Here is a 27,282-nt window from a genome sequence, read left to right on the forward strand (position 1 = left end):
AAAAAAACAAGAACATTTTGCCGTCTGGTTTGCTTATTATAAGGACATTTTAATTATTCATACTTTTAATACTTAAGTATATTTGAGCAATTATATTTATTTTGATACATAAGTATTTTTAAAACCAAATACTTTTACTCAAGTAGAATTTTCACTTTTACTTGTCATTTTCTATTACGGTATCTTTACTTTGACTCAAGTATAACACTTGGGTACTTTTTCCACCGCTGGACTTAAGTTTATTTTTGACCGGAGAATTAATTGTGAATTAGGTTTGATGCACCCATTGCAAGACTTGCATAAACAGCTCTTTGTCCTGTCTGTGCTGGTAATGTACAGCAGCTGCCATTATAGCAGCAGCCAAAGACCGGAAGTAGTAATTCTCAGGCACCCCTCACGAGAGGCCTATTCAGATACTCCCTCTTTGCGCATGTGTTCCAAGTGACTGCCAGGCAAGGGTAGAAGATAGCAGACAACAAGATTCTTAGCGAAAGGGGGTGTTGAACGTTTTCTTGACTTTACTCGAATTTTATAGATCACGTAAAATGTTATCCACGAACTTTCTGAAGTAATATTAGGCTACATGAGACGTTTATTCGTCCTAACTTAATTCCGTTTTGATATTGAAGTAGATGTTTGATTGCTCTGATCTAGGGGCGCATCATTTGCAGCCTTGGGAATCCTATTTTCTCTCCGCAACTCCCTAGTCATTATCTCTACACTACAACAAAGTAGTCTAACTGTACTGGAGCCTACAACATTTCATTCCATACAAAGAAACAATAGCTTCCACAATGGATCGGGTAAGTCTATATCCCTGCTGTTTTGTACAAAATGTCTAGGACTAGTTTTCATCGTCTTTGATCCTCCACATTCCTGTTGGGTTGGGTTTTAACATATCGACAAAAAAAACATAACGGTAAAACTTGTTGGGATTTTTTTTCTTCTTCAAAGTAGCCTGCTACTTAAATGTATATTCGATCAAATAAGGCAGAAGCCAGATTTTGGGCCCAGTTATCCGTCTCGCTTCACCTCTTCATCGCTGTTTGATAGGAAATGACTGGTATGAGATATATGGTGGAAACTAGCCCATGCCTCCATCAATCTAATGCTCTTAGATTTGTGAGTTGTAGTGAACGATTGAACATTTGAGGAAAAAGGAGATGTTCGAGGGATGCACCCGAATCAGAGGTTTAGACTGAATTAATACAATATTAGGTTTAATGTTAATCTATGTTGAATACTTCCAACAGGACAAATCTAGTCCGTCCCCCTCCATCCACCCTGAGTCCCCAGGTCGATCGCCTCCCTGTACTTTACTGCTGGGTCTGGTCGACTGCAGGAAAACACCAGGGCAGAGTGGAACTAAGAAAGGAGAAGAGGAACATGGAGATTTAATTTTATTAAGTAAGAACCATGGTGTGTGGATTAGACTAGACTGCTTCTGTAACAATTAATTGATCAATTATATATTGATGAAAATATCTGGTCGTTCCACCCAATTTTAAGAAGTGTACCTTGGTAAAAAAAAAAGTTTGATTTTACATCGTTTTAACATTCTGTCATAAAGATGACGTGTTCAACTTAATAAAACACATGTTTTGCCATCTCAAGAGGTTAAATGAAATATAAATCCTATAGTAAGAGCCAATGTGCTAAATAAAGTAACAGGGTTGACCGTAACAGGGGACTAGTGAAAACAACAAAAACATTACATTGGTAAAATAGTCCTTTAAATCAGCCATGAATCTGCTTGTGACAGGGGGAATGGAAGCTAGTATTGTGCAAAAGGGAGTGGTAATTGAATGCAATCTTAACAAAAAAAGTTATTGTTAAAACAGTTCTAGCATGCCTGTGTAAAGGGGTTGAGATGCTCAGTTTCCCACCATAAAACAGCAGTAAATTGATAAAAAGAGTAGAACCAGCTCATCTGCTTTTACTCTGATTTGACTATTAGATGTTCAATGTTTCTTATGCAAAAAAATATTTTCAAAACATTTTTTCAAAGAATAGTTTCACCATATTAAAACAAGAGTTCAGTTCATGTAACAGGGTTGACCTTAAAATGAGGGACAGATGTAAAATCATCAGTAATTACATGAAATAAATAATGTTCAGAAATGACTGTCAAAGTAACCAAATAACTAGGGCTTTACATGCACACTGTCGTGTCTTTGGCATCATAAAACTGAAGATTAATCTTTATCACAAATTCTCTGTAATTATTATTATTACGTGATTAAACTACTTAATCATGTAACTGTAATTAACTAGGAAGTCGGGGCACCAAGGAAAATATTCAGATTAAAGTTATAATTTTCCTAATATAACTTTCAGATATTTTAATATCTGATCACTTAGTCTTCTGATTAAGGATTTATTCTTTACCTCATGTTAGTCTCATTCCAAACGTCGTAAATTGTTGGTTATCTGCACGAACCCAGTCTTCACTATGAGTCATCCATACATCAATTGTCTTAAAATCATTTTTTTTACTAACTAAGTGCTCACAGAAATGCATCACACAAACAAACAAAGTAGATATGGTTACAAAGAAATGATAGTGGATGTGGGCTAGTGGGGGTCAGCTGAGAAGGCACTACAGAGTTGATAATTATAACAATTGAAATGCTAATCCTTTGCACATGAACGCTCAATAGTTGCAATCAATATATTTACGCTCAATGTGTCATCGGGATCTCTGTTGAAAAGTTTGTTTCTGTTGGAGAGTTTGTCCGCCCTCTCTTTCTATCTGTCGTGGTTAGGATGTATAGTTCAGAGTGAAATTCATTCATGTCGTTATAGGATAGATGTTTCGGCGGTTGTCGGTCTTCGCGTTCAATGATACCGAATTTGTAGCTGCAGACTAGTAATTAATATCAAAGACTTGTTCTTATTCTGTCGGTAAGAGTTTAACAACGTGGGATGGTTAAAAGATTCAGCAATCTACTCAGACCCTTATTTCCCTCTGTGATAGAGGTACTGGTATGGTCTCAAACCTTGGCCCTCTCGTGGAAATCGAGGTAGGCTGGTCTGGTGATAGAAAACCCAGGTGGGCGTTTTATTCGGAACATAGAAAAGGGCTGTCTCATGACGCCGGGTCCTGTCTGTGCCCCTGGAAACTTTAAACAGAAATACAATTCTCTCACATTAACATCATTACATATCATCACATCATTTCACAAGTTTCATCTTTACTCATTCATTTTGTACAACAATTAGATGTAAGCCTCATAACTGAGACTGTTGTATAAACAGGATTATGGTAATGTGGCGATATTGTCTCTCATGAGTTTCATAAAATTGTACCAAACGGACCAGTTCGTAGCTCGTTACTTCACTGATCTTTTATACATTCTTCAGAACACGAATATTGTTCGGACCTCAAGTTCTGGTCCTGTGTGGCTCAGTTGGTAGAGAATGGTGTTTGCAACGCCAGGGATGTGGGTTCGATTCCCACGGGGGACCAGTACGGAGAAGGAAAAAAATAATGTATGAAATGTGTGCATTCACTTCTGTAAGTCGCTCTGGATAAGAGCGTCTGCTAAATGACTAAAATGTAAATGTAGGTGGAAGAAATTCCTTTGTTCTCTCTATGAAAACTCACTCTCTCTATACTGTCTGGCCATGAGGCAGGATTCTCCTCCAGGAATTTACGACCTGAGGTTGCACCAGCCTGGGTGTAGGAGAGACAGAGAGAGGGGGATGGTGCAGAGGGAGGGGGAATAGTGCTCGCTGTACCCAAAGAGTGCAACGTCATGACAACGCCAATCATTTCCTATTAAACTGATTATGGCAGTAGACTGAGTATGGCATTAGTCATGTAAACATCTCACTCTGCTGATCTTAATTGGTGTAAGGATACGCCTTTAAAAATACCTGGTATTCTGAACAGTCTTTAGAATGATTAGAACACTTCAATCACAGTTATAGAGGTGTATTTAATCTGTGCATGTGCTAACACAAGCAGCGCAAGCTAACTTCTTTGTGCAGTGCATTCAAGAAAAACAAGTATGCAGCTTAGAAATAGTTTTCACATACACACTTTATTTGTCCAAACTCAGAATCAAATATGCTTTAAAAAATGACATGGTCGCAGTTGTAGAAAGTTTATTTTGATTGACTACTTTTTGCATTTATCAAAGTCCCATCAGGTAGCCTGATTTCATGTGTGTCCATGTAAACAGGTTTATTAGGGAAATTGTTCTTTCAAAGCATGTAAACATTTAAATCAAACTCTTATACTAATTGACTATTCACAATCATATTATTCTGCGCTTGTAACTTTACTCAAAATGCTAAAATGTCATTTAGAAAGTCTTTATTCATATTAAAAATCGGATTAACCTAATTCTCCAAGTGTTCTGTATTAAAGGGCACTTTATTTAATATAACAGAGATTTAAAATTGAATATTGGTGCACAATTATTACTGGAAAAATATCTAACGGACACAAAAGGCATTTATTTCATATAACGCCCCATCTGTTTATGGACCCATATTTGCAAAACCTAACTATTCAATGTCTTTGTTTCACAGAGGACAGCTGTAATTGTTGCTCTCTCAGTGGGAGGGGCTTATCATCTGGGGAGCCTCAACAACATCATGATGCTGACAAGAAAGAGAAGAGTTTCTCCAGATCAGAACACCTCAAGAAACACCAGCATAGAGCTATAGGGAAGAAACCTCACCACTGCTGCTCTGACTGTGGGAAGAGTTTTGCTAAAGAGAAGGATTTGATCATTCAAAAACAGATTCACACCGGAGAGAAACCATACCACTGCTCGCAGTTTGGGAAGAGTTTCCCTGCATCTAAAACCTTAAAATCTCATCAGAGAATTCATCCAGGGGAGAGACCTTACACCTGCTTTGACTGTGGGAAATACTTAACTCAATCAGGAGACCTGACTACACACCAGTGCATACACACAGGAGAGAAGCCTTATAGCTGTGATCAGTGTGGTAAGAGCTTCAATAATTCAGGAGACCTGACTACACACCAGTCCATACACACAGGAGAGAAGCCTTATAGCTGTGATCAGTGTGGGAAGAGCTTCAATCAATTAGTACACCTGACCACACACCAACACATACACACAAGAGAGAAGCCTTATAGCTGTGATCAGTGTGGGAAAAGATTCAATAATTCAGGAGCCCTGACTACACACAAACGCATACACACAGGGGAGAAGCCTTATAGCTGTGATCAGTGTGGGAAGAGCTTCAATCATTCAGGAAACCTGACTAAACACCAACGCATACACACAGGAGAGAAGCCTTATAGCTGTGATCAGTGTGGGAAGAATTTCTCTACGTCTGGATGCCTGACTACACACCACCGAGTACACAGAGGAGAGAAGCCTTATAGCTGTGATCAATGTGGGAAGAGATTCAATAATTCAGGAGCCCTGACTACACACAAACGCATACACACAGGGGAAAAGCCTTATAGCTGTGATCAGTGTGGGAAGAGCTTCAATCATGCAAGATCCCTGATTATACACCAACGCATACACACAGGAGAGAAGCCTTATAGCTGTGATCTGTGTGGGAAGAGCTTCAATTATTCAGGATCCCTGATTATGCACCAACGCATACACACAGGAGAGAAGCCTTATAGCTGTGATCAGTGTGGGAAGAGCTTCAATTATTCAGGATCCATGATTATACACCAACGCATACACACAGGAGAGAAGCCTTATAGCTGTGATCAGTGTGGGAAGAGCTTCAGTCAATCAAGAGCCCTGACTACACACCAACACATACACACAGGAGAGAAGCCTTATAGCTGTGATCAGTGTGGGAAGAGCTTCAATCAATCAGGAGCCCTGACTACACACCAACGCATACACACAGGAGAGAAGCCTTATAGTTGTGATCAATGTGGGAAGAGCTTCAGTCGATCAGGAGACCTGATTTCACACCAACACATACACACAGGAGAGAAGCCTTATAGCTGTGATCAGTGTGGAAAGAGTTTTGTTCGAGATTACAGTCTGACTATACACCAACGCATACACACAGGAGAGAAGCCTTATAGCTGTGATCAGTGTGGGAAGAGCTTCAATCTTTCAGTACAGCTGAGTAGACACCAGCGCATACACACAGGAGAGAAGCCTTATAGCTGTGATCAGTGTGGGAAGAGCTTCAATCATTCAGGAGCCCTGACTACACACCAACGCATACACACAGGAGAGAAGCCTTATAGCTGTGATCAGTGTGGAAAGAGCTTCTATCATTCAGGAGCCCTGACTACACACCAACGCATACACACAGGAGAGAAGCCTTATAGCTGTGATCAGTGTGGGAAGAGCTTCAATCGTTCAGGAAACCTGACTACACACCAACGCATACACACAGGAGAGAAGCCATATAGCTGTGATCAGTGTGGGAAGAGCTTCAATCAATCAGGAAACCTGACTTCACACCAACGCATACACACAAGAAAGAAGCCTTATGGCTGTGATCAGTGTGGGAAGAACTTCAATCAATCAGTAAAGCTGAGTAGACACCAACGCATACACACAGGAGAGAAATCTTACTCCTGTCTATGTGGAAAGAACTTTGCTCATTCCGGGTCACTGAAAAAACACCAGAAATCACATACATGTTTTCTTTCATCTCCCTCCTCTCCGCCACCGGTTCCAGATTCCTAAATAAAGTTTAAATAGAAAACAACCTGTTATCCATCTCCCATTCTCTAACAGTTAACTAAGTCTGATTACCATGGTAACCAGTGTAGCATAATATGCAGCTCTAGATCCATATGTATCAAGCGTCTTTGAGTAGGAGTGCTGTGTGTGGTGGGGTGGGGGTGTTCAGAGCTGTATCTTATTTCATTAACTCCTATTATCCATTAAATAATGTAGAATAATGTTTCAACAATAGTTGGTGCATATCCATGTGTGATGGAAATGTTGTCTGAAGGGAGAGTCTTGAATTGTACATCTTGTCTCATACAATCATTGGTTTCTGTAGGTGCTGGGTAGATATGAGGGGGAGATGGTCATGACCCCCTCAGATTTTTTGGCAGAAGGCCCAGAATATGTTCTGTAAATTAAGATAGGAGACGGTGCCAGTCACATGCAGGAACCAAACATTATTGATGAATAATGAAAAATGTAAATCATGCAAATATAACTTGTCTGTGTAAGCAGTATATAAGAGAACTTAACGGGACTGCCCCGAAAAAGCTCCTGACCGACGTGTACTGTAGTGCATTAAGTTTGTTGGAACCGCTCTAGCTTGCTGACAATATATCATTATTCATTAAAGTTTGACTTTAGAGTCCCTGTTGTAATTTCCATGACACATGTATTCAATACAAAAATAAATAAAATCCATTGTCATGGAAATTACAACAGGGACTCAAAAGTCAAATCTGTCGTTCTGCCCCTGAACAAGGCAGTTAACCCACTGTTCCTAGGCCGTCATTGTAAATAAGAACTTGTTCTTAACTGACTTGCCTAGTTAAAGGTTAAAAAACAAAAATAATAATAATTTGACCCTAATCTATGCATTTCACATGACTGGGAGTACAGATATGCATCTGTTGGTCACAGATACCTTAAAAAAGGTAGTCAGTATCTGGTGTGACCACCATTTCACATAAGATACATGTATTCAATACAAAAATAAATCAAATCCATTATCTTATGTGAAATGGTGGTCACACCAGATACTGACTACCTTTTTTTTTAAGGTATCTGTGACCAACAGATGCATATCTGTACTCCCAGTCATGTGAAATGCATAGATTAGGGTCAAATTATTATTATTTTTGTTTTTTAACCTTTAACTAGGCAAGTCAGTTAAGAACAAGTTCTTATTTACAATGACGGCCTAGGAACAGTGGGTTAACTGCCTTGTTCAGGGGCAGAACGACAGATTTTTACCTTATCAGCTCGGGAATTTGATCTAGCAACCTTTCGGTTACTCACCCAATGCTCTAACCACTAGGCTACCTGCCACCCCCTAATTCATTTATTTCCATTGACTGATTTCTTTATATGAACTGTAATTCAGTAAAATCTTAGAAATTGTTGCATGTTGTGTTTATATTGTTGTTCAGCGCAATAATAATTGAGGAAACAAATTGAATAAATGAATGGGCCTACTACTGTTTTAGGTGTTCTGTGTCAGAACTGTTTCAACGTGACTTACACCCATCAGAGTATCTGTGCCTTAAAGGGCTCAACAGTGGAACTGCCCTGTACATATCAACATCCAAGTTATCATGTAGTCTCAGAACTAAACTGGTATATCCAATAGAAATGAATGAGGTGTCTAAAATCCTGAGCTCAGTGCCAGAGAATGCAGGTCGTACTGAGTGCCTTGGGACTAAAGAGAAGGACTGCAACCTGAGAATCACAGACCTGAGAGAGAGAGATTCAGCTGAGTACAAGTTCAGATTTAAAACACAGTATGCAGAATGGGGGTACAGCTTCCCTGGAACTGTCACAGGTAATATATTATATCTAATTCTACTAATACTATACTATTGTATCGGTTGTCGTCGGATATAGACCAAAATGCAGCGGGGAAATGTGTACTCATCTTCTTTATTATAAACGGACAAGAAGGAGAACCAAAACAAACACGTACATTAAGAAACCACAACTACTAATCACAGGCTGGTAAGGCACAAGGCTATACACAGAACAATCTCCCACAAAGTACTCAAACACATACCTATATATAGGACTCTCAATCAGAGGCAACTAGAAAACACCTGCCTCCAATTGAGAGTCCAACCCCAATTAACAAAACATAGAAATACAAAAGACTAGACAGAACATAGAAATACACTAACATAGAACAGTGCCCAAAAACCCCCGGAATACATTTTTAAAAAAATACCCTACTAAACAAACCACCACCTCGAACCACATAAAACAAATACCCTCTGCCACGTCCTGACCAAACTACAATAACAAATAACCCCTATTACTGGTCAGGATGTGACAGTACCCCCCCCCCCAAAAGGTGCAGACCCCAGATGCACCTGACACAAAAAAACCAAATTATCCCAAAACAAACATAAATCCCCTAAACTAAAGGGAGGGAAGGGAGGGTGGCTGCCGTCAACTACGGCACCTGTGCTACACCCCCCCTCCCCAACCCACCTATACTGGAGGTGGCTCAGGTTCTGGTCTACAGCCACCCCCTGACCAGTCCACCCCTGCACAATGTTCAGGGCTGAAGAGCATCTCTGGGGGCTCCGGACCGCAGGCAGACTCACTCGGTTCCGGACTGCAGGCCGTCTTGCTCGGTTCCGGACTGTAGATTCATTCACTCCTCCGAACTGTGGGCCGTCTCCCTTGGTTCCGAACTGTAGGCCATCTCACTCGGTTCCGGGCTAGACACTCTTACCGGATACTCTGGACGGGGTACTGTTGTCGGATACTCTGGACGGGGCACTGTTGCCGAATATTCTGGACACTGGACTGTCGTCGGACACTCTGGACAGGGCACTGTTTCCGGACACTCTGGACTGGGCACTGTCGTCGGAAACTCGAGACTGGGATTACGCACTGGAAGCCTGATGCGTGGTGCTGGTACTGGAAGTGCCAGTTTAGGGACACGCACCTCAGGGCTAGTGCTGGGAGCGGGAACAGGCTGAGTTGGACTGGGTTGACGCACTGGAGGCCTGGTGCGTGATGCTGGCTGTGGATATACCAGGCCGTGGAGAAGCACTGGCGGTCTCGATCGCACCTCCTGCACAACCCGTCCTGGCTGGATGGAACTAGTAGCCCTGTACGAGCGGGGTGCTAGTACAGGGTGTACTGGGCTGTGCAGGGGCCTGATGGTTGCCGTGCATAGAGCGGGCGTAGGGTAGCCTGGTCCTCGGAGGCGCACCGGTGACCAGACTCGCTGCGCAGGCATCCTCCTACCGGGCTGGATGCCCACTCTAGCACGGCATCTGCGAGGGGCTAGGATAACTCGCACTGGACTGTGCGTGCATATGGGCGAGATCGTGCGCACTTCTGCAAAACTCGGCACCCTCCACTCCATACGATCCTGCATATAAGCACAGGTAGTTGGCTTAGGGCTCACCCTTGGCCCCCCAAAAGTTATTGGGGTTGCCTCTCGTGCTTTATCGGCGCGTATATGGCTTCATACCTTCACCACTCTGCCTTGGCTGCTTCAATCTCCTCCGGTGGGAGACGGTAATCCCCAGCCTCATGCCATGGTCCAGCCCCGTCCAGAATTTCCTCGCAGGTCCAATTCTCCTGATAGTCCATATACTTGTTCCGATGATCCTTACCCCGCTGCTTGGTCCTTGTTTGGTGGGAGATTCTGTAACGGTTGTCGTCGGATATAGACCAAAATGCAGCGGGGAAATGTGCACTCATCTTCTTTATTATAAACGGACAAGAAGGAGAACCAAAACAAACACGTACACAAAGAAACCACAACGACTAACCACAGGCTGGTAAGGCACAAGGCTATACACAGAACAATCTCCCACAAAGTACTCAATAAACACATACCTATATATAGGACTCTCAATCAGAGGCAACTAGAAAACACCTGCCTCCAATTGAGAGTCCAACCCCAATGAACAAAACATAGAAATACAAAAGACTAGACAGAACATAGAAATACACTAACATAGAACAGTGCCCAAAAACCCCCGGAATACATAAATCAAATACCCTACTAAACAAACCACCACACCGAACCACATAAAACAAATACCCTCTGCCACGTCCTGACCAAACTAGAATAACAAATATCCCCTATTACTGGTCAGGACGTGACAACTATTAACACAGGTAATATATTATATCTAATTCTACTAATACTATACTATTAACACAGGTAATATATAATATCTACTACTTCTACTACTATAACTACTAACACAGGTAATATATAATATCTACTGCAACTACTTATACAAATATATAAATTGTAATCCAGTACAATATCATATTGCAAGTTCTAATAATTATCATTCAGACCTGCAGGTGAAGGTGTCTTCCTCCACAGAGGAAAAGAAGAGAACACTGACCTGTAGCACCACCTGTCTTCTGACTGACAACCCCAACCCCACTTACATCTGGTACAAGAACGGACAACATCTCCATGACCCTACTTCCTAACAATACTCCTGTAATACTCTAGTGGTCTGGTGTTACTCTGCAGACAGTTACTCCTGTGCTGTAAGGGGTCAACAGTGGACATTACCTGCACGTATAGACATCCCAGCTGGCATTTCACACACCTCATGTTGTCTGTCCTCTCTCCTCATCAGGGAAACTCTAGTCCAGTGTATGACAACATCTCAGGCATGGCCATGGCCCCTGCTGCAGCACAGAGAGCGATCACAGACGAGCAGGATGACGTTAGCTACGCCAGCATCCAACACAGGAACCAGGAAGTTCCTCTGAACTCCACTTTCCCACCGTTTCACCCCCAGAAACAGGACCAGGATTTCCAGTATGCTACTGTGAAATTCAACAGCCCCAGTGCTGCTCAATAGACATTGGGCGGGATTCAATCCAGTCATGGGTTATAGGCTTTGCAGCTTTTAATGTAAAACGTTTTTTTTTAATGTTTTTTGAAAATGCTATATAATTTCTCAACTAGAATGACTTTGATTTTGGCTTGAACTATCCATTTAAATAAAAGTATAGGCCAAACTGTTCAGTCCATATTCTACTGTTCTATTATGGTGCAGTGGTGTCAGAGGGGAAAAAACAGTTAGTTTCTTACAGTAACTCATTTGTTGTTGTAATATCCCAAACGGACAGTTTCAGCATGAAAGATTCCAAGTTAAATAACACAATATAGTAAATGTACATTACACAGTGATTTAAACATGCCATCCCATCCATACACCACACTAAACCTACACAGAGTCTGTCTGAAATGTCATCTTATTCCCTACATACTGTCAGGTGACATTTCAGACACAGATATCCTCTAACTGTTAAGGGCCAAACAAATGATACCAGTGTAACAGGTTGAAGGTTGTAGCTGCTATGCCACCTTGTTTAATGAGGTGAGGTCCTCAATAAATGACTAAATACAACTAAACACAGGTTCTTCACATCAGGGGTGGTGCATGAAAATGACACAGAGACATTGACATAGAAAGCTTCTGTTTATGTTTTAGGCAACAATATATAGCAGCCATAAATCAATAATCAATGGAGTGCTCCACACAAACAAAATATAATTTGTCACTGTCACTCATACAACAAGCTGTCCAATGAAAATATTATACTTTAGTGGTCCAATAATTATAGACGTGTCTACCAGACGAGCTAAATCACTTCTATGCTCGCTTTGAGGCAAGCAACACTGAGGCATAAATGAGAGCATCAGCTGTTCCGGACGACTGTGTGATCACGCTCTCCGTAGCCGACGTGAGTAAGACCTTTAAACAGGTCAACATTCACAAGGCTTCGGGACAAGACAGATTACCAGGACGTGTACTCCAGGCATGTGCTGACCAACTGGCAGGTGTCTTCACTGACATTTTCAACATGTCCCTGATTGAGTCTGTAATACCAACATGTTTCAAGCAGACCACCATAGTCCCTGTGCCCAAGAACACGAAGGCAACCTGCCTAAATGGCTACAGACCCGTAGCACTCACATCCGTAGCCATGAAGTGCCTTGAAAGGCTGGTAATGGCTCATATCAACACCATTTTCCCAGAAACTCTAGACCCACTCCAATTTGCATACCTCCCAAACAGATCCACAGATGATGCAATCTCTATTGCACTCCACACTGCCCTCCCACCTGAACAAAAGGAACACCTGTGTGAGAATGCTATTTATTGACCACAGCTCAGCGTTCAACACCATAGTACCCTCAAAGCTCATCACCAAGCTAAGGATCCTGGGACTAAACACCTCCCTCTGCAACTGGATCCTGGACTTCCTGACGGGCCGCCCCCAGCTGGTGGGGGTAGGGTGCAACACATCTGGCACGCTGATCCTCAACACTGGAGCCCCCAAGGGGTGCGTGCTCAGTCCCCTCCTGTACTCCCTGTTCACCCACGACTGCATGGCCAGGCACGAGTCCAACACCATCATTAAGTTTGCAGACGACACAACAGTGGTTGGCCTGATCACTGACAATGACGAGACAGCCTATAGGGAGGAGGCCAGAGACCTGGCTAGGTGGTGCCAGAATAACAACCTATCCCTCAACGTAACCAAGACAAAGGAGATGATTGTGGACTACAGGAAAAGAAGGACCGAGCACACCCCCATTCTCATCAACTGGGCTGTAGTGGAGCAGGTTGAGAGCTTCAAGTTCTTTGGTGTTCACATCACCAACAAACTAGAATGGTCCAAACACACCAAGACAGTCGTGGAGAGGGCCCGACAAAGCCTATTCCCCCTCAGGAAACTAAAAAGATTTGGCATGGGTCCTCAGATCCTCAAAAGGTTCTACAGCTGCAACATCGAGAGCATCCTGACTGGTTGCATCACTGCCTGGTACGGCAATTGCTCGGCCTCCGACCGCAAGGCACTACAGAGGGTAGTGCGTACGGCCCAGTACATCACTGGGGCTAAGCTGCCTGCCATCCAGGACCTCTACACCAGGCGGTGTCAGAGGAAGGCCCTAAAAATTGTCAAAGACCCCAGCCACCCCTGTCATAGACTGTTCTCTCAACTACCGCATGGCAAGCGGTACCGGAGTGCCAAGTCTAGGACAAAAAGTATTCTCAACAGAGTCAATGTGGGGGGGCACCGTTGTCTTGGGCGTGGCCACGCTACCCTGCAGCGGTAACAGGTGTAACCGGGAGAGAGAGACAGAGACAGAGACAGAGATAGAAAGTAAAAGGAGGATCATTGTTTTACCTGCAGCATTGCTCCAGAGGTGTCAGGATAGAGGGCTCTCTGCAGAGTGGTGTCCAAACCTGTAGTCAGCACAGACACAGTACACAAGGTTGAAGATAACAAAGGATAAGCCAACACAATAATTCAAATGATCTACAGCCACTTTATCACTAGATTCCTGACCACTGGTCACATTTTCAATGCTAATCCTGTAGAATCAGCAACGACACCGGTCCAATTGTTTTTATTTTTGGACGCTCAGCAAATAATTATTACGTTTTCTCAACCTATATTTTTCATCCTAGCTCCACCCCCGAAACAGGAAGAGGATGTCCAGTACGGTGCTGTGGAACTCAACCTCCCCAGTGCTGCTCCATAGACTGTTCAAGTCAAATTAATGGCTGTTGCTGCTGTTAAGATGCCAGCAGAGAGAGCTGTGGTACAGTAAGGTTTTAGTGTGGCTGATGAGACATACAGAATTACAGTCTAACTAATAAGTCTATTAGTGTGGTCAAATTATGTTATTGCATTTGTTTTAAAGTATTTACATTTTTTTGCTTTTTAAATTTGAGCTCTGCATCTCCCTTCAGGTCCACAGTACATCTAGTTGGTGTCAACCACAGACCTCACACTCTTCTGTTTCACACAGCCAGTAAGGTCCCCCTACCAAACCTCTCTCTCTTCACCCTGTAAGTACACTTGATAAGACATTATACCTCACCATACATTTTTTTATTGGGGATTTCTTCTGCAGAACACATGCTTGAATGTGAATGGTATTGTAAAATGTACTCGAGTGTGGTTTGTTTTGTTGAGCATTGCTTTTGAAATACTTTATTTTTTATGTTTAGTTGTATTATGTAGAAGAGACCAGGATATGTTGTTGCCCTGTGTAGCAACACTCAATGTTATAGTCATGGTCCTGAGAATAAAAACAATCGACAGAGAAACACGTGTCTTACAGTGCTACACATCTGTTATAATAAGTGTTGTTTCCTGCTTAATTGAAGTATCGGGTGTAGTTATTCACCAGTTATAAAGTATGTTTGTTGTCTATCTTTATGTTTGTAAGGCTGTAGGGAGGGAGATGCAACATAGGGCTTGAGAACAGCAGGAATAGATAAATAATGGTTTACACACATCTCTCAGCAACAGTAAAACAAACTGCATCAGAGTTAGCCTAACCATTCTCAGTACGCTAGCCTATAATACCCACGATATAGTTAGCCTAACCATTCTCAGTACGCTAGCCTATAATACCCACAATATAGTTAGCCTAACCATTCCCAGTACACTAGCCTATAATACCCACAATATAGTTAGCCTTACCATTCCCAGTATGCTAGCCTATAATACCCACGATATAGTTAGAATCACCATTCCCGGTACGCTACCCTATAATAACCATGATATAGTTAGCCTAACCATTCCTGGTAAACTAGCCTATTATAACCACTATACAGGCCCTATAGACAGGTACAAATATCCAGTGGTGTAAAGTACTTAAGTAAAAATACTTTAAAATACAACTTAAGTTCTTTTGTGGAGTATCTGTACTTGACTTTACTATTTATATTTTTGACTACTTTTACTTCACTACATTCCTAAAGAAAATGATATACTTTTTACTCCATACATTTTCCCTGACACCCAAAAGTACTCGTTACATTTTGAGTGCTTAGCAGGACAGAAAATGGTCCAATTCACACACTTATCAAGAGAACATCCCTGGTCATCCCTACTGCCTCTGATCTGGTGGACTCACTAAACACAAATGCTTTGTATTTAAATTATGTCTGAGAGTTTGATTGTGACCCTGGCTATCCGTAATTTAAAAAAAACAAGAAAATTATGCCGTTTGGTTTACTTAATATAAGGAATTTTTAATTATTTAAATTATTCATACTTTTACTTTTGATACTTAAGTATATTTTAGCAAATACATTTACTTAAGTACATTTCAAATCAAATATTTTTAGACTTTTACTCAAGTATTATTTCACTGGGTGACTTTCACTTTTACTTGAGTCATATTCTATTAAGGCATCTTACTTTTACTGAAGTATGAGAATTTAGTACTTTTTCCACCACTGCAAATATAAAAAATATGTATAAAAACAATCTCAGAGGTCAGCTTCAGGTGGTCCTCTCCCGAATTGAATGGTCTCACTTCTCTTGGTCAGGGCCTCATCCCTCTCTTTCACAACCTCAGAATTGGCACTTGGTAGGTGCAGGAATAATCTTTGAAGCTCTGAATGTGCTTAGATATGTTGATTCTTGACAGTGTTGGGTACATGCCTATCAATATCCATGTCTGATTTATATGCATTTATCGGCCACACCACGCCCAAATGAATGCTTATTGGTCAGTAGTGGCCATTTTGTTATGTCCACAATAATCGCATTATTGTGTGCATGTAACTGTACTCAGTCTCTCCTTTACTTTTAGCCTAGACAGACTGGCATGCATAGTATTGATATTAGCCCTCTGATTACAGTAAAGAGCAAGACAATAACAGCTTAAGCCTCCTGTTGTCACGTTTCCTTAAGGGCAGGAGGAAGGGGCAGAGTCAAGAGCAGGAGACTGAGGTCCAGTAGTGCCGAAGTTTTATTCACACTGAAACAATCGGTGGTCACTGCCCGTCGACATACAATTAATCCTGCACGAATACAGAACACAAAGGAACAAACTAAATACCCCCCCACTAATGACAGACAAGGAACAGGTGCGGACCTAGACAGACAAAACCCAAAGAACACAGAAACACAGATCGGTGGCAGCTAGTAGACCGGCAACGACGACCGCCGAGCGCCTCCCGACTGAGGAGGGGCGCCTCCTTCTGTGGATACTGTGACAGTACCCCTCTCCTGACACGCGGCTCCAGCTGCGCGCCGACGCCGGCCTCGGGGACGACCCGGAGGGCGAGGCGCCGGCCGATCCGGACGGAGACGGTGGAACTCCTGCAGCATAGCTGGATCCAAAATGTCCCCCACCGGAACCCAGCACCTCTCCTCCGGGCCGTACCCCTCCCAGTCCACGAGGTACTGCAGGCCCCCTACCCGATGTCGGGAGTCCAGGATGGCCTGGACTGTGTACGCCGGGGCCCCCACGATGTCCGGGGGGGGCGGAGGGACCTCCTGCACCTCAGCGTCCTGTAGCGGACCAGCTACCACCGGCCTGAGGAGAGACACATGAAACGAGGGGTTAAAACGGTAATATGAAGGGAGTTGTAACCTATAACACAACTCGTTTATTCTCCTCAGGACTTTGAACGGCCCCACAAATCGCGGACCCAGCTTCCGGCAGGGCAGGCGGAGGGACAGGTTCCGGCTCGAGAGCCAGACTCTGTCCCCCGGATTATACACGGGGGCCTCACTGCGGCGGCGGTCAGCGCTATCCTTATGTCGTCCTATCGCCCTCTTCAAACACTCCTGGACAGCACTCCAGGTCTCCTTAGAGCACTGTACCCATTCCTCCACCGCAGGGGCCTCCGTCTGGCTCTGCTGCCATGGCACCAGGACCGGCTGGTAACCTAATACAACCTGAAAAGGTGACAGGCTAGTAGAGGAGTGGCGCTGAGAGTTTTGGGCCATTTCAGCCCATGGCACGAACCTCGCCCACTCCCCTGGCCGGTCCTGGCAATACGACCTCAGAAACCTGCCCACATCCTGGTTAATGCGTTCTACCTGCCCATTACTCTCGGGGTGAAAACCCGAGGTCAGGCTGACCGAGACCCCAGCCTCTCCATAAACGACCTCCACACCCTGGAAGTGAACTGGGGACCCCGATCAGATACGATGTCCTCGGGCACCCCGTAGTGCCAGAAGACATGGGTGAATAGGGCCGCCGCGGTCTGTAGGGCCGTAGGAAGACCGGGCAAGGGGAGCAGACGGCAGGACTTCGAGAACCGATCCACAACAACCAGGATCGTAGTTCTCCCCTGAGATGGCGGTAGATCCGTGAGGAAATCCACCGAGAGGTGAGACCAAGGTCGCTGTGGAATGGGGAGGGGCTGTAGTTTCCCTCGAGGCAGGTGCCTAGGAGCCTTGCACTGGGCGCACACCGAACAGGAAGAGACATAGTGTCTTACATCCTCAACCAAGGTGGGCCACCAGTACTTTCCCTTCAGGCCCCGCACTGTCCGTTCCACCCCAGGATGACCCGAGGAGGGTAGAGTGTGGGCCCATCGGATCAGGCGATCGCGAACACCAAGCGGAACGAACTTCAGACCCGCGGGACATTGAGGTGGAGTGGGTTCTGACTGAACCGCCCGCTCGATGTCCGCATCCACCTCCCATACCAGCGGTGCCACCAGACAGGAAGCAGGGAGTATGGGAGTGGGATCGATGGTCCGCTCCTCGGTGTCGTAGAGACGCGACAGTGTGTCGGCCTTCCGGTTCCGTGAACCCGGAATGTATGAGAGAGTAAATTGGAACCTTGTAAAGAACATGACCCACCTGGCTTGACGAGGATTAAGTCTCCTCGCTCCCCGGATGTACTCCAGGTTACGGTGGTCGGTCCAGATGAGAAAAGGGTGACGTGCCCCCTCAAGCCAATGTCTCCACATCGTCAAAGCCTTGACCACGGCTAACAACTCCCTGTCCCCCACATCATAGTTGCGCTCCGCCGGGCTCAGCCTCTTGGAAAAGAATGCGCCGGGGCGGAGCTTCGGAGGAGCGCCCGAACTTTGCGACAGCACTGCTTCTACCCCAGCCTCGGACGCGTCCACCTCCACTATGAATGGCAAAGAGGGGTCCGGCTGCGCCAGCACCGGAGCGTCGGTAAACAGAACCTTCAGACGACGGAAGGCTCTATCCGCCTCTGCCGACCACCGCAGTTGCACCGGAACCCCCTTCATCAGTGAGGTAATGGGAGCTGCCACCTGACCAAAACCCCGGATAAACCTCCGGTAATAATTGGCGAACCCCAAGAACCGCTGCACCTCCTTCACCGTGGTAGGGGTCGGCCAATTACGCACAGCCGTAACGCGGTCATATTCCATCACCACCCCTGTGGTGGAAATGCGATATCCCAGAAAAGAGACGGCTCGTTTGGAGAACTCACATTTCTCAGCCTTGTTATGCTCCAGCAGCCGCACAAACACTTTACGCACCAGAACCACATGCGCGGCGGAGTAGATCAAGATGTCATCGATGTACACCACCACACCCTGTCCGAGCATGTCTCTGAGAACCTCGTCCACAAAGGATTGGAAGACCTCCCTCCTTCTTCTTCACAAAAAAGAAGCTTGAGGAGACGGGTGACTTGGATGGCCGAATGTATCCCTGTCTCAAGGACTCAGTGACGTATGTCTCGATAGCCACTGTCTCCTGAGACAGAAGATACACGTGACTCTTAGGAAGGGCCGCGTCAGCCTGGAGGTTTATCGCACAATCTCCTCGTCGATGAGGGGGTAATTGAGTCGCCTTCGTTTTACTGAAGGCGATAGCCAAATCGGCATATTCAGAGGGAATGTGCACGGTAGAGACTTGGTCTAGACTTTCCACCGTGGTTGCACCGATGGAAACTCCTATACACCTACCTGAGCACTCCCTCGACCACCCCTTAAGAGCCCTCTGCCTCCACGAAATCTGAGGGTTGTGAGTGGCTAGCCAGGGGATTCCCAGTACCACCGGAAACGCCGGGGAGTCAATGAGGAATAGGCTGATACGTTCCACATGACCCCCCCACGTCGCCATAACCAGTGGCACAGTAACCACCCCCACTTGGCCGGACCCTAGCGGTCGACTATCTAGGGTGTGCACAGGGAAGGGGTGGTCCAGCTGAACCAGGGGAATCCCTAACTTATTAGCGAGCCCACGGTCCATAAAACTCCCAGCTGCACCTGAATCGACTAGTGCCTTATACTGGAAGTGAGGGGGAAAAAAATCAGGAAAACAAACTGAGGTGTACATGTGGTCGACAGGGGGCTCTGGGTGTGGCTGGTGCTGACTCACCTGGGGGGGTCGATGTAGTGCTCTGCCTGCCATCCGAACTCCCGGGTGGACCCCTCCAGCACCGGTCCGCAGTGTGTCCTCTGCACCCACAGTGGGTGCAGGAGAGGCCCCCCCCTCCGGTCCTCCTAGAAGCAGCTCCTCCTATCTCCATGGGCAGTGGAGCAGGAGGGCTGGGAGGTGGAACGAACAGGCCCCGACTAGAACGTCCCCGGGCAGCCAGCAGGCTGTCCAGCCTGATGGACAAATCCACCAGCTGGTCTAGGGTGATGGTGTTGTCCCTACAAGCCACCTCCCGGCGGACATCCTCTTGGAGACTGCATCGATAGTGATCCATCAGGGCCCGCTCATTCCACCCCGATCCCGCGGCTAGAGTCCGGAACTCCAGGGCGAAGTCCTGAGCGCTCCTCGTCCCCTGTCTCAAGTGAAACAACCGCTCACCCGCCGCCTTGCCCTCCGGGGGATGATCAAATACCGCCCGGAAGCGACGGGTGAACTCCGGGTAGTCGCCCCGAGCCGAGTCTGGGCCATCCCAGACCGCATTGGCCCATTCCAGGGCTCTACCCGTAAGACAAGAGACGAGGACGCTCACTTTTTCTTCGTCGGAGGGAGAGGGGCGGACGGTCGCCAGGTACAGTTCTATCTGGAGCAAGAACCCCTTACACCCTGCGGCCGTCCCATCAAATTCCCTCGGAGGCGTGATCCGGAACCCGCTTGAGCCCGCTTCAGGGGGTGTCGGTAGGGGCGCCGGCTGAGGAACCGGAGCTGGTCTGGTGGGGGAAGCACCTCTCTCCCAGCTCTCCAATCGGGCTAGCACCTGGTCCATCGCCGAGCCCAGGCGGTGGAGGAGGCTGGCGTGTTGTGACACCTGCTCCGCCACTGACAGTGCTTCTGCTCCTGCTGACTCCATCGTTTAGTGGTGCGGGATTCTGTCACGTTTCCTTAAGGGCAGGAGGAAGGGGCAGAGTCAAGAGCAGGAGACTGAGGTCCAGTAGTGCCGAAGTTTTATTCACACTGAAACAATCGGTGGTCAGAAAGGCACAGATATATTATTACCGGGGCACAACACCCAAAAGGGAAAACAGGTAACCACGAACGAATACACACGGGGCGCAGCCCGGCAATATAATCATACAAAGTGCCACGCTGAAAAAACAACAACAGCGTACACTACACACTGCCCGTCGACATACAATTAATCCCGCACGAATTCAGAACACAAAGGAACAAACTAAATAATACCCCCCCACTAATGACAGACAAGGAACAGGTGCGGACCTAGACAGACAAAACCCAAAGAACACAGAAACATAGATCGGTGGCAGCTAGTAGACCGGCGACGACGACCTCCGAGCGCCGCCCGAACCGAGGAGGGGCGCCTCTTTCTGTTGATACTGTGACACCTGTTTGGAATTCATGCTGAAATAACTGCAGAAAATCAAATCAAATTGTATTCATCACGTGCCGAATACAACTGGTGTAGACTTTACTGTATAATGCTTGCTTACGAGCCCAGAGTTTAAAAATAAAATAGTAACACAAGGTCCAGAATAGTAACACAATGAATATGGGTCTATTCTCAATAGCTTACAAGGTCCAGAAAGGAACATTAGCAGGCTACTCATATGGTGTATTTTGATCACACCATCTCTCTCTCGCCCTCTTTCTCCTCTCTCTCGCTCTGTCTCTCTCTCAAATTTACAGCCAGGGGCTTATCCTCTTAGGGCTAGGGGGCAGTATTTACACCGCCGGATAAAAAACGTACCCGATTTAATCTGGTTACTACTCCTACCCAGTAACTAGAATATGCATATACTTATTAGATATGGATAGAAAACACCCTAAAGTTTCTAAAACTGTTTGAATGGTGTCTGTGAGTATAACAGAACTCATATGGCAGGCAAAAACCTGAGAGATTCCTTTACATGAAGTGGCCTGTCTGACCATTTATTGGCTTTCTTTGACATCTCTTTCCAAAACAAAGGATCTCTGCGGTAACGTGACACTTCCCACGGCTCCCACAGGCTCTCAGAGCCCGGGAAAAAGCTGAATGTCGACATTCCAGCCCCAGGCTGAAACACATTATCACCTTTGTCAAGTGGCCGATCAGGAGACAGTGGGCTTAGGCGCATGCACTGGTTGACCCCGTCTTTCTTTTTTTTTCCTCTGTTTACCGAAACGCAGATTCCCGGTCGGAATATTATCGCTTTTTTTACGAGATAAATTGCATAAAAATTGATTTTAAACAGCGGTTGACATGCTTCGAAGTACGGTAATGGAATATTTAGAATTATTTTGTCACGAAATGCGCCATGCTCGTAACCCTGATTTACCATTTCGGATAGTGTCTAGAACGCACGAACAAAACACCGCTGTTTGGATATAACGATGGTTTATTTGGGACCAAACCAACATTTGTTATTGAAGTAGAAGTCCTGGGAGTGCATTCTGATGAAGAACATCAAAGGTAATCAAACTTTTGTAATAGTAAATCTGATTTTGGTGAAGGCTAAACTTGCTGGGTGTCTAAATAGCTAGCCCGTGATGGCTGGGCTATGTACTTAGAATATTGCAAAATGTGCTTTCACCAAAAAGCTATTTTAAAATCGGACATATCGAGTGCATAGAGGAGTTCTGTATCTATAATTCTTAAAATAATTGTTATGCTTTTTGTGAACGTTTATCGTGAGTAATTTAGTAAATTGTTAGTAAATTCCCCGGAAGTTTGCGGGGGGTATGCTAGTTCTGAACGTCACATGCTAATGTAAAAAGCTGTTTTTTGATATAAATATGAACTTGATTGAACAAAACATGCATGTATTGTATAACATAATGTCCTAGGGTTGTCATCTGATGAAGATCATCAAAGGTTAGTGCTGCATTTAGCTGTGGTTTGGGTTTATGTGACATTATATGCTAGCTTGAAAAATGGGTGTCTGATTATTTCTGGCTGGGTACTCTGCTGACATAATTTAATGTTTTGCTTTCGTTGTAAAGCCTTTTTGAAATCGGACAGTGTGGTTAGATAAAGGAGAGTCTTGTCTTTAAAATGGTGTAAAATAGTTATATGTTTGAGAAATTGAAGTAATAGCATTTTTAAGGTATTTGAATATCGCGCCACGGGATTAGACTGGCTGTTGCGTAGGTGGGACGATTTGGTGCCACCTACCCTAGATAGGTTATTTATTACAGAAACCGTTTACAACCAAACAGAAGCAAACAGAGCAAAATAAGAGTATCTATTGGAAAAATTCAGGTAGGTTCCCCCCGGTTTCGTTTGCTTCCAATTAGGAAATGTTTTACAACAGAATCAGCGTAATGAATATGCAGACAGACCAGCCATCGACAGTTGGTAGAAAATACTCCAAAATACGATTTAATCCATTAACTTTTTTCCACATATCCTTTCGACTCCAAAATTCCATAAAACTTTTCTAGACGCTCTTCAGCGGACAGAGACAAAAACTTGAATTATTGTAATTATTTTTCATGAGCTGTGGTCCTGGCAGAATTGTGTAACGCCATCAGGGCCGGATTAATGCAGAGGATTACCGGGGCTGAATCCAAAAAGGCAACAACATGTTTTAAATAATAATAAATAAATACATGTGCATACTGTACCAGTCAACAGTTAAGACACACCTAATCATTCAAGGGTTTTTCTTTAATTTGACTATTTTCTACATTGTAGTATAATAGCGAAGACATCAAAACTATGAAATAACACATGGAATCATGTAGTAACCAAAAAAGTGTTATTTTATATTTTTGATTCTTCAAAGTAGCCACCCTTTCCCTTGATGACAGCTTTGCACACTCTTGGCTTTCTCTCAACCAGCTTCATGAGGAATGCTTTTCAAACAGTCTTGAAGGAGTTCCCACATATGCTGACCACTTGTTGGCTGCTTTTCCTTCACTCTGCGGTCCAACTCATCCCAAACTATCTCAATTGGGTTGAGGTCGGGTGATTGTGAAGGACAGGTCACCTGATGCAGCCCTCCATCAATCTCCTTCCTGGTCAAATAGCCCTTACACATTCTGGAGGTATGTTTGGGTCATTGTTGAAAAACAAATGATTGTCCCACTAAACACAAACAAGATGGGATGGCGTATCGCTGCAGAATGCTATGGTTGCCATGCTGGTTAAGTGTGCATAAGAATTCGAAATCAATCACTCACAGTGTCACCAGCAAAGCACCATCACCCCTCCTCCTCCATGCTTCATGGTGGGAACCACACATGCAGAGATCATCCGTTCACCTACTCTGCGTCACACAAAGACAAGGTGGTTGGAACAAAAAGTCTCAAATTTGGACTCATCAGACCAAATTACAGATTTCCACCGGTCTAATGTCCATTGCTTGTGTTTCTTGGGCCAAGCAAGTCTCTTCTTCTTATTGGTGTGCTTTAGTAGTGTCACATCCTGACCAGTATAAGGGGTTATTTGTTATTGTAGTTTGGTCAGGACGTGGCAGGGGGTATTTGTTTAGAGTGTTTTGGGGTTTGTTGGGCTATGTGTTTAGGTAGAGGGGTGTTTGTTTAAATTGTTCCGGGGTTTTTGGTTATGTTCTATGTTAGTATATTTCTATGTTCTGGTCTTGTCTTTTTAGTCCTATGTTTAGGGTTATTGGATGGACCTTCAATTGGAGCTAGCTGTTCCTTGTTGCCTCTGATTGAAGGTCCTATATAGAGGGGTGTTTTGTAATGGGTTTTGTGGGAAGTTGTTTTTGCACTGCTGTGTTTAGCCTGCAATACTGTGCGTTCGTTTGGTTTCTTGTTTTGTCATTTAAGTGTTCCAATAAACGTTAAAATGAGCACTCAACCCGCTGCGCCTTGTTCTACTATATACGACGACCGTTACAGAACTTCCCACCACCAACGGACCAAGCAGCGGGGTAAGGAGCTGGAGAAGAGCTATCGGGGGTCGTGGACCTGGGAGGATAAACGAAGGAAGCTGGAGGAGAATGAGAGGCAGCCCAAATAAATATTTGGGGGGGGGCACACGGACAGATCGCGGAGCCGAGGATGGAACCAGAACCAGTTGGGGTGAAATTGGAGGTGAGCGAAGCAGAGACAGTAAAGGAGTTGATGGGAAAATTGGAGGAGAAAGCTATGCGAGAGCTGCTGTGTTGGTGTTTTAGGCATGACATTCGCCCTACGGAGCGTGTCCTTAACCTGTTGGGGCTAGGGGGCAGTATTTTCACGGCCGGATAAAAAACATACCCGATTTAAACTGGTTACTACTCTTGCCCAGAAATTAGAATATGCATATAATTAGTAGATTTGGATAGAAAACACTCTACAGTTTCTAAAACTGTTTGAATAGTGTCTATGAGTATAACAGAACTCATATGGCAGGCCAAAACCTGAGAAGATTCCATGCAGGAAGTGCCCTGTCTGACAATTTGTTGTCCTTCTGTTGCATCTCTATTGACATTACAGCATCTGTGCTGTTACGTGACACTTTAAGGCTTCCATTGGCTTTCTAAAGCCGCCAGAAAGTGGAATGGGGTGTCTGCTGTCTCTGGGCAAAGTACAGCAGCAGAGTTTGAAAGTGGCCTGCCTGGGGACAGTGAGACTGAGATGCACGGTCATGAGACTTCTCAATTTTTTTTCTTTCAGTCTTTGAATGAATACAACGTTATCCGGTTGGAATATTATCGCTATTTTACGAGAAAAATAGCATAAAAATTGATTTTACACAGCGTTTGACATGCTTCTAAGTACGGTAATGGAATATTTTGAATTTTTTGTCACGTAATGCGCTCGTGCGTTACACTTCGGATAGTGACCTGAACGCACAAACAAAACAGAGGTATTTGGATATAACTATGGATTATTTGGAACCAAAACAACATTTGTTGTTGAAGTACCTCCATACCTTCAGGCTCTGATCAGGCCCTACACCCAAACAAGGGCACTGCGTTCATCCACCTCTGGCCTGCTGGCCCCCCTACCTCTGAGGAAGCACAGTTCCCGCTCAGCCCAGTCAAAACTGTTCGCTGCTCTGGCACCCCAATGGTGGAACAAGCTCCCTCACGACGCCAGGACAGCGGAGTCAATCACCACCTTCCGGAGACACCTGAAACCCCACCTCTTTAAGGAATACCTAGGACAGGATAAAGTAATCCTTCTAACCCCCCCCCTTAAAATATTTAGATGCACTATTGTAAAGTGGTTGTTCCACTGGATATCATAAGGTGAATGCACCAATTTGTAAGTCGCTCTGGATAAGAGCGTCTGCTAAATGACTTAAATGTAAATGTAAGTAGAAGTCCTGGGAGTGCATTCTGACAAAGAACAGCAAAGGTAATCCAATTTTTCTAATAGCAATTCTGAGTTTAGGTTGCCCCAAACTTGGTGGGTGTCAAATTAGCTAGCCAGTGATGGCCGAGCTATGGACTCAGAATATTGCAAAATGTGCTTTCGCCGAAAAGCTATTTTAAAATCTGACATAGCGTTTGCATGAATGAGTTCTGTATCTATAATTCTTAAAATAATTGTTATGTATTTTGTCAACGTTTATGATGAGTAATTTAGTAAATTCACCAGAAGTGTTCGGTGGGTATGCCAGTTCTGAACATCACATGCTAATGTAAAAAGCTGGTTTTTGATATAAATATGATCTTGATTGAACAAAACATGCATGTATTGTATAACATAATGTCCTAGGAGTGTCATCTGATGAAGATCATCAAAGGTTAGTGCTGCATTTAGCTGTGGTTTTGGTTTTTGTGACATTATATGCTAGCTTGAAAAATGGGTGTGTGATTATTTCTGGCTGGGTACTCTCCTGACATAATCTAATGTTTTGCTTTTGTTGTAAAGCCTTTTTGAAATCGGACAGTGTGGTTAGATTAACGAGAGTCTTGTCTTTAAAATGGTGTAAAATAGTCATATGTTTGAGAAATTGAAGTTATAGCATTTTTAAGGTTTTTGAATATCGCGCCACTCGATTCCACTGGCTGTTGACTAGGTGGGACGATTTCGTCCCACATACCCGAGAGAGGTTAATCTAACCACATTGTCTGATTTCAAAAAGGCTTTACAGCGAAAGCAAAACATTAGATTATGTTAGAGTACATAGCCCAAAATAATCACACAGCCATATTTTAAGCAAAAATATATGTCACATAAACCCAAAACACAGCTAAATGAAGCACTATCAGATGACACTCCTAGGACATTATGTTATACAATACATGCATGTTTTGTTCAATCAAGTTCATATTTATATCCAAGAACAGCTTTTTACATTGGCATGTGATGTTCAGAACATGCATTCCCACCCAAAACTTCTGGTGAATTTACTAAATTACTCATCATAAACGTTGACAAAATACATAACAATTATTTTAAGAATTATAGATACAGAACTCCTTTATGCAATCATTATGTCAGATTTTAAAATAGCTTTTCGGGCGAAAGCACATTTTGCAATATTCTGAGTACATAGCTCAGCCATCATGGCTAGCTATTTTGACACCCGCCAACTTCGGGGCACACTAAACTCAGAATT

The 27,282-nt window shown here is 44.4% G+C and overlaps 2 protein-coding genes and 1 long non-coding RNA gene across 4 annotated transcripts in view; 2 read left to right on the forward strand and 1 right to left on the reverse strand.

Annotated features, from left to right (window-relative positions):
• Positions 1 to 27,282, forward strand: part of LOC106564404 (zinc finger protein 501) — a 127,289-nt gene that overhangs the window by 59,688 nt on the left and 40,319 nt on the right. The window lies entirely within an intron of this gene.
• LOC106564411 (uncharacterized) overlaps positions 1 to 27,282 on the reverse strand; it is a 53,836-nt gene that overhangs the window by 1,633 nt on the left and 24,921 nt on the right. The window contains exons 3-4 of the long non-coding RNA XR_001319486.2: positions 13,830 to 13,888; positions 1,245 to 1,365 (exon numbers count right to left, since the gene is read on the reverse strand). This is a non-coding gene — a long non-coding RNA (uncharacterized lncRNA). The remainder of the gene's footprint in view (positions 1 to 1,244; positions 1,366 to 13,829; positions 13,889 to 27,282) is intronic.
• On the forward strand, positions 431 to 11,974 carry LOC106564397 (zinc finger protein 2 homolog). 2 transcript variants are annotated; one of them, XM_045690964.1, is made up of 4 exons: positions 431 to 803; positions 1,254 to 1,407; positions 4,540 to 4,962; positions 11,261 to 11,974. In XM_045690964.1, the coding sequence occupies exons 1-4, from the start codon at positions 795 to 797 to the stop codon at positions 11,269 to 11,271; spliced, it is 597 nt and encodes a 198-aa protein (XP_045546920.1). In that variant the 5' UTR covers positions 431 to 794; the 3' UTR covers positions 11,272 to 11,974. The 2 variants fall into 2 exon arrangements, with proteins under 2 accessions (XP_045546920.1, XP_013985955.1); XM_014130480.2 differs by lacking the exon at positions 11,261 to 11,974 and having other exon boundaries at positions 440 to 803; positions 4,540 to 7,274.

The sequence above is a fragment of the Salmo salar genome, chromosome ssa12 (genome assembly GCF_905237065.1).
Source record: "Salmo salar chromosome ssa12, Ssal_v3.1, whole genome shotgun sequence".
In the NCBI taxonomy this organism is placed as follows: Eukaryota; Metazoa; Chordata; class Actinopteri; order Salmoniformes; family Salmonidae; genus Salmo; species Salmo salar.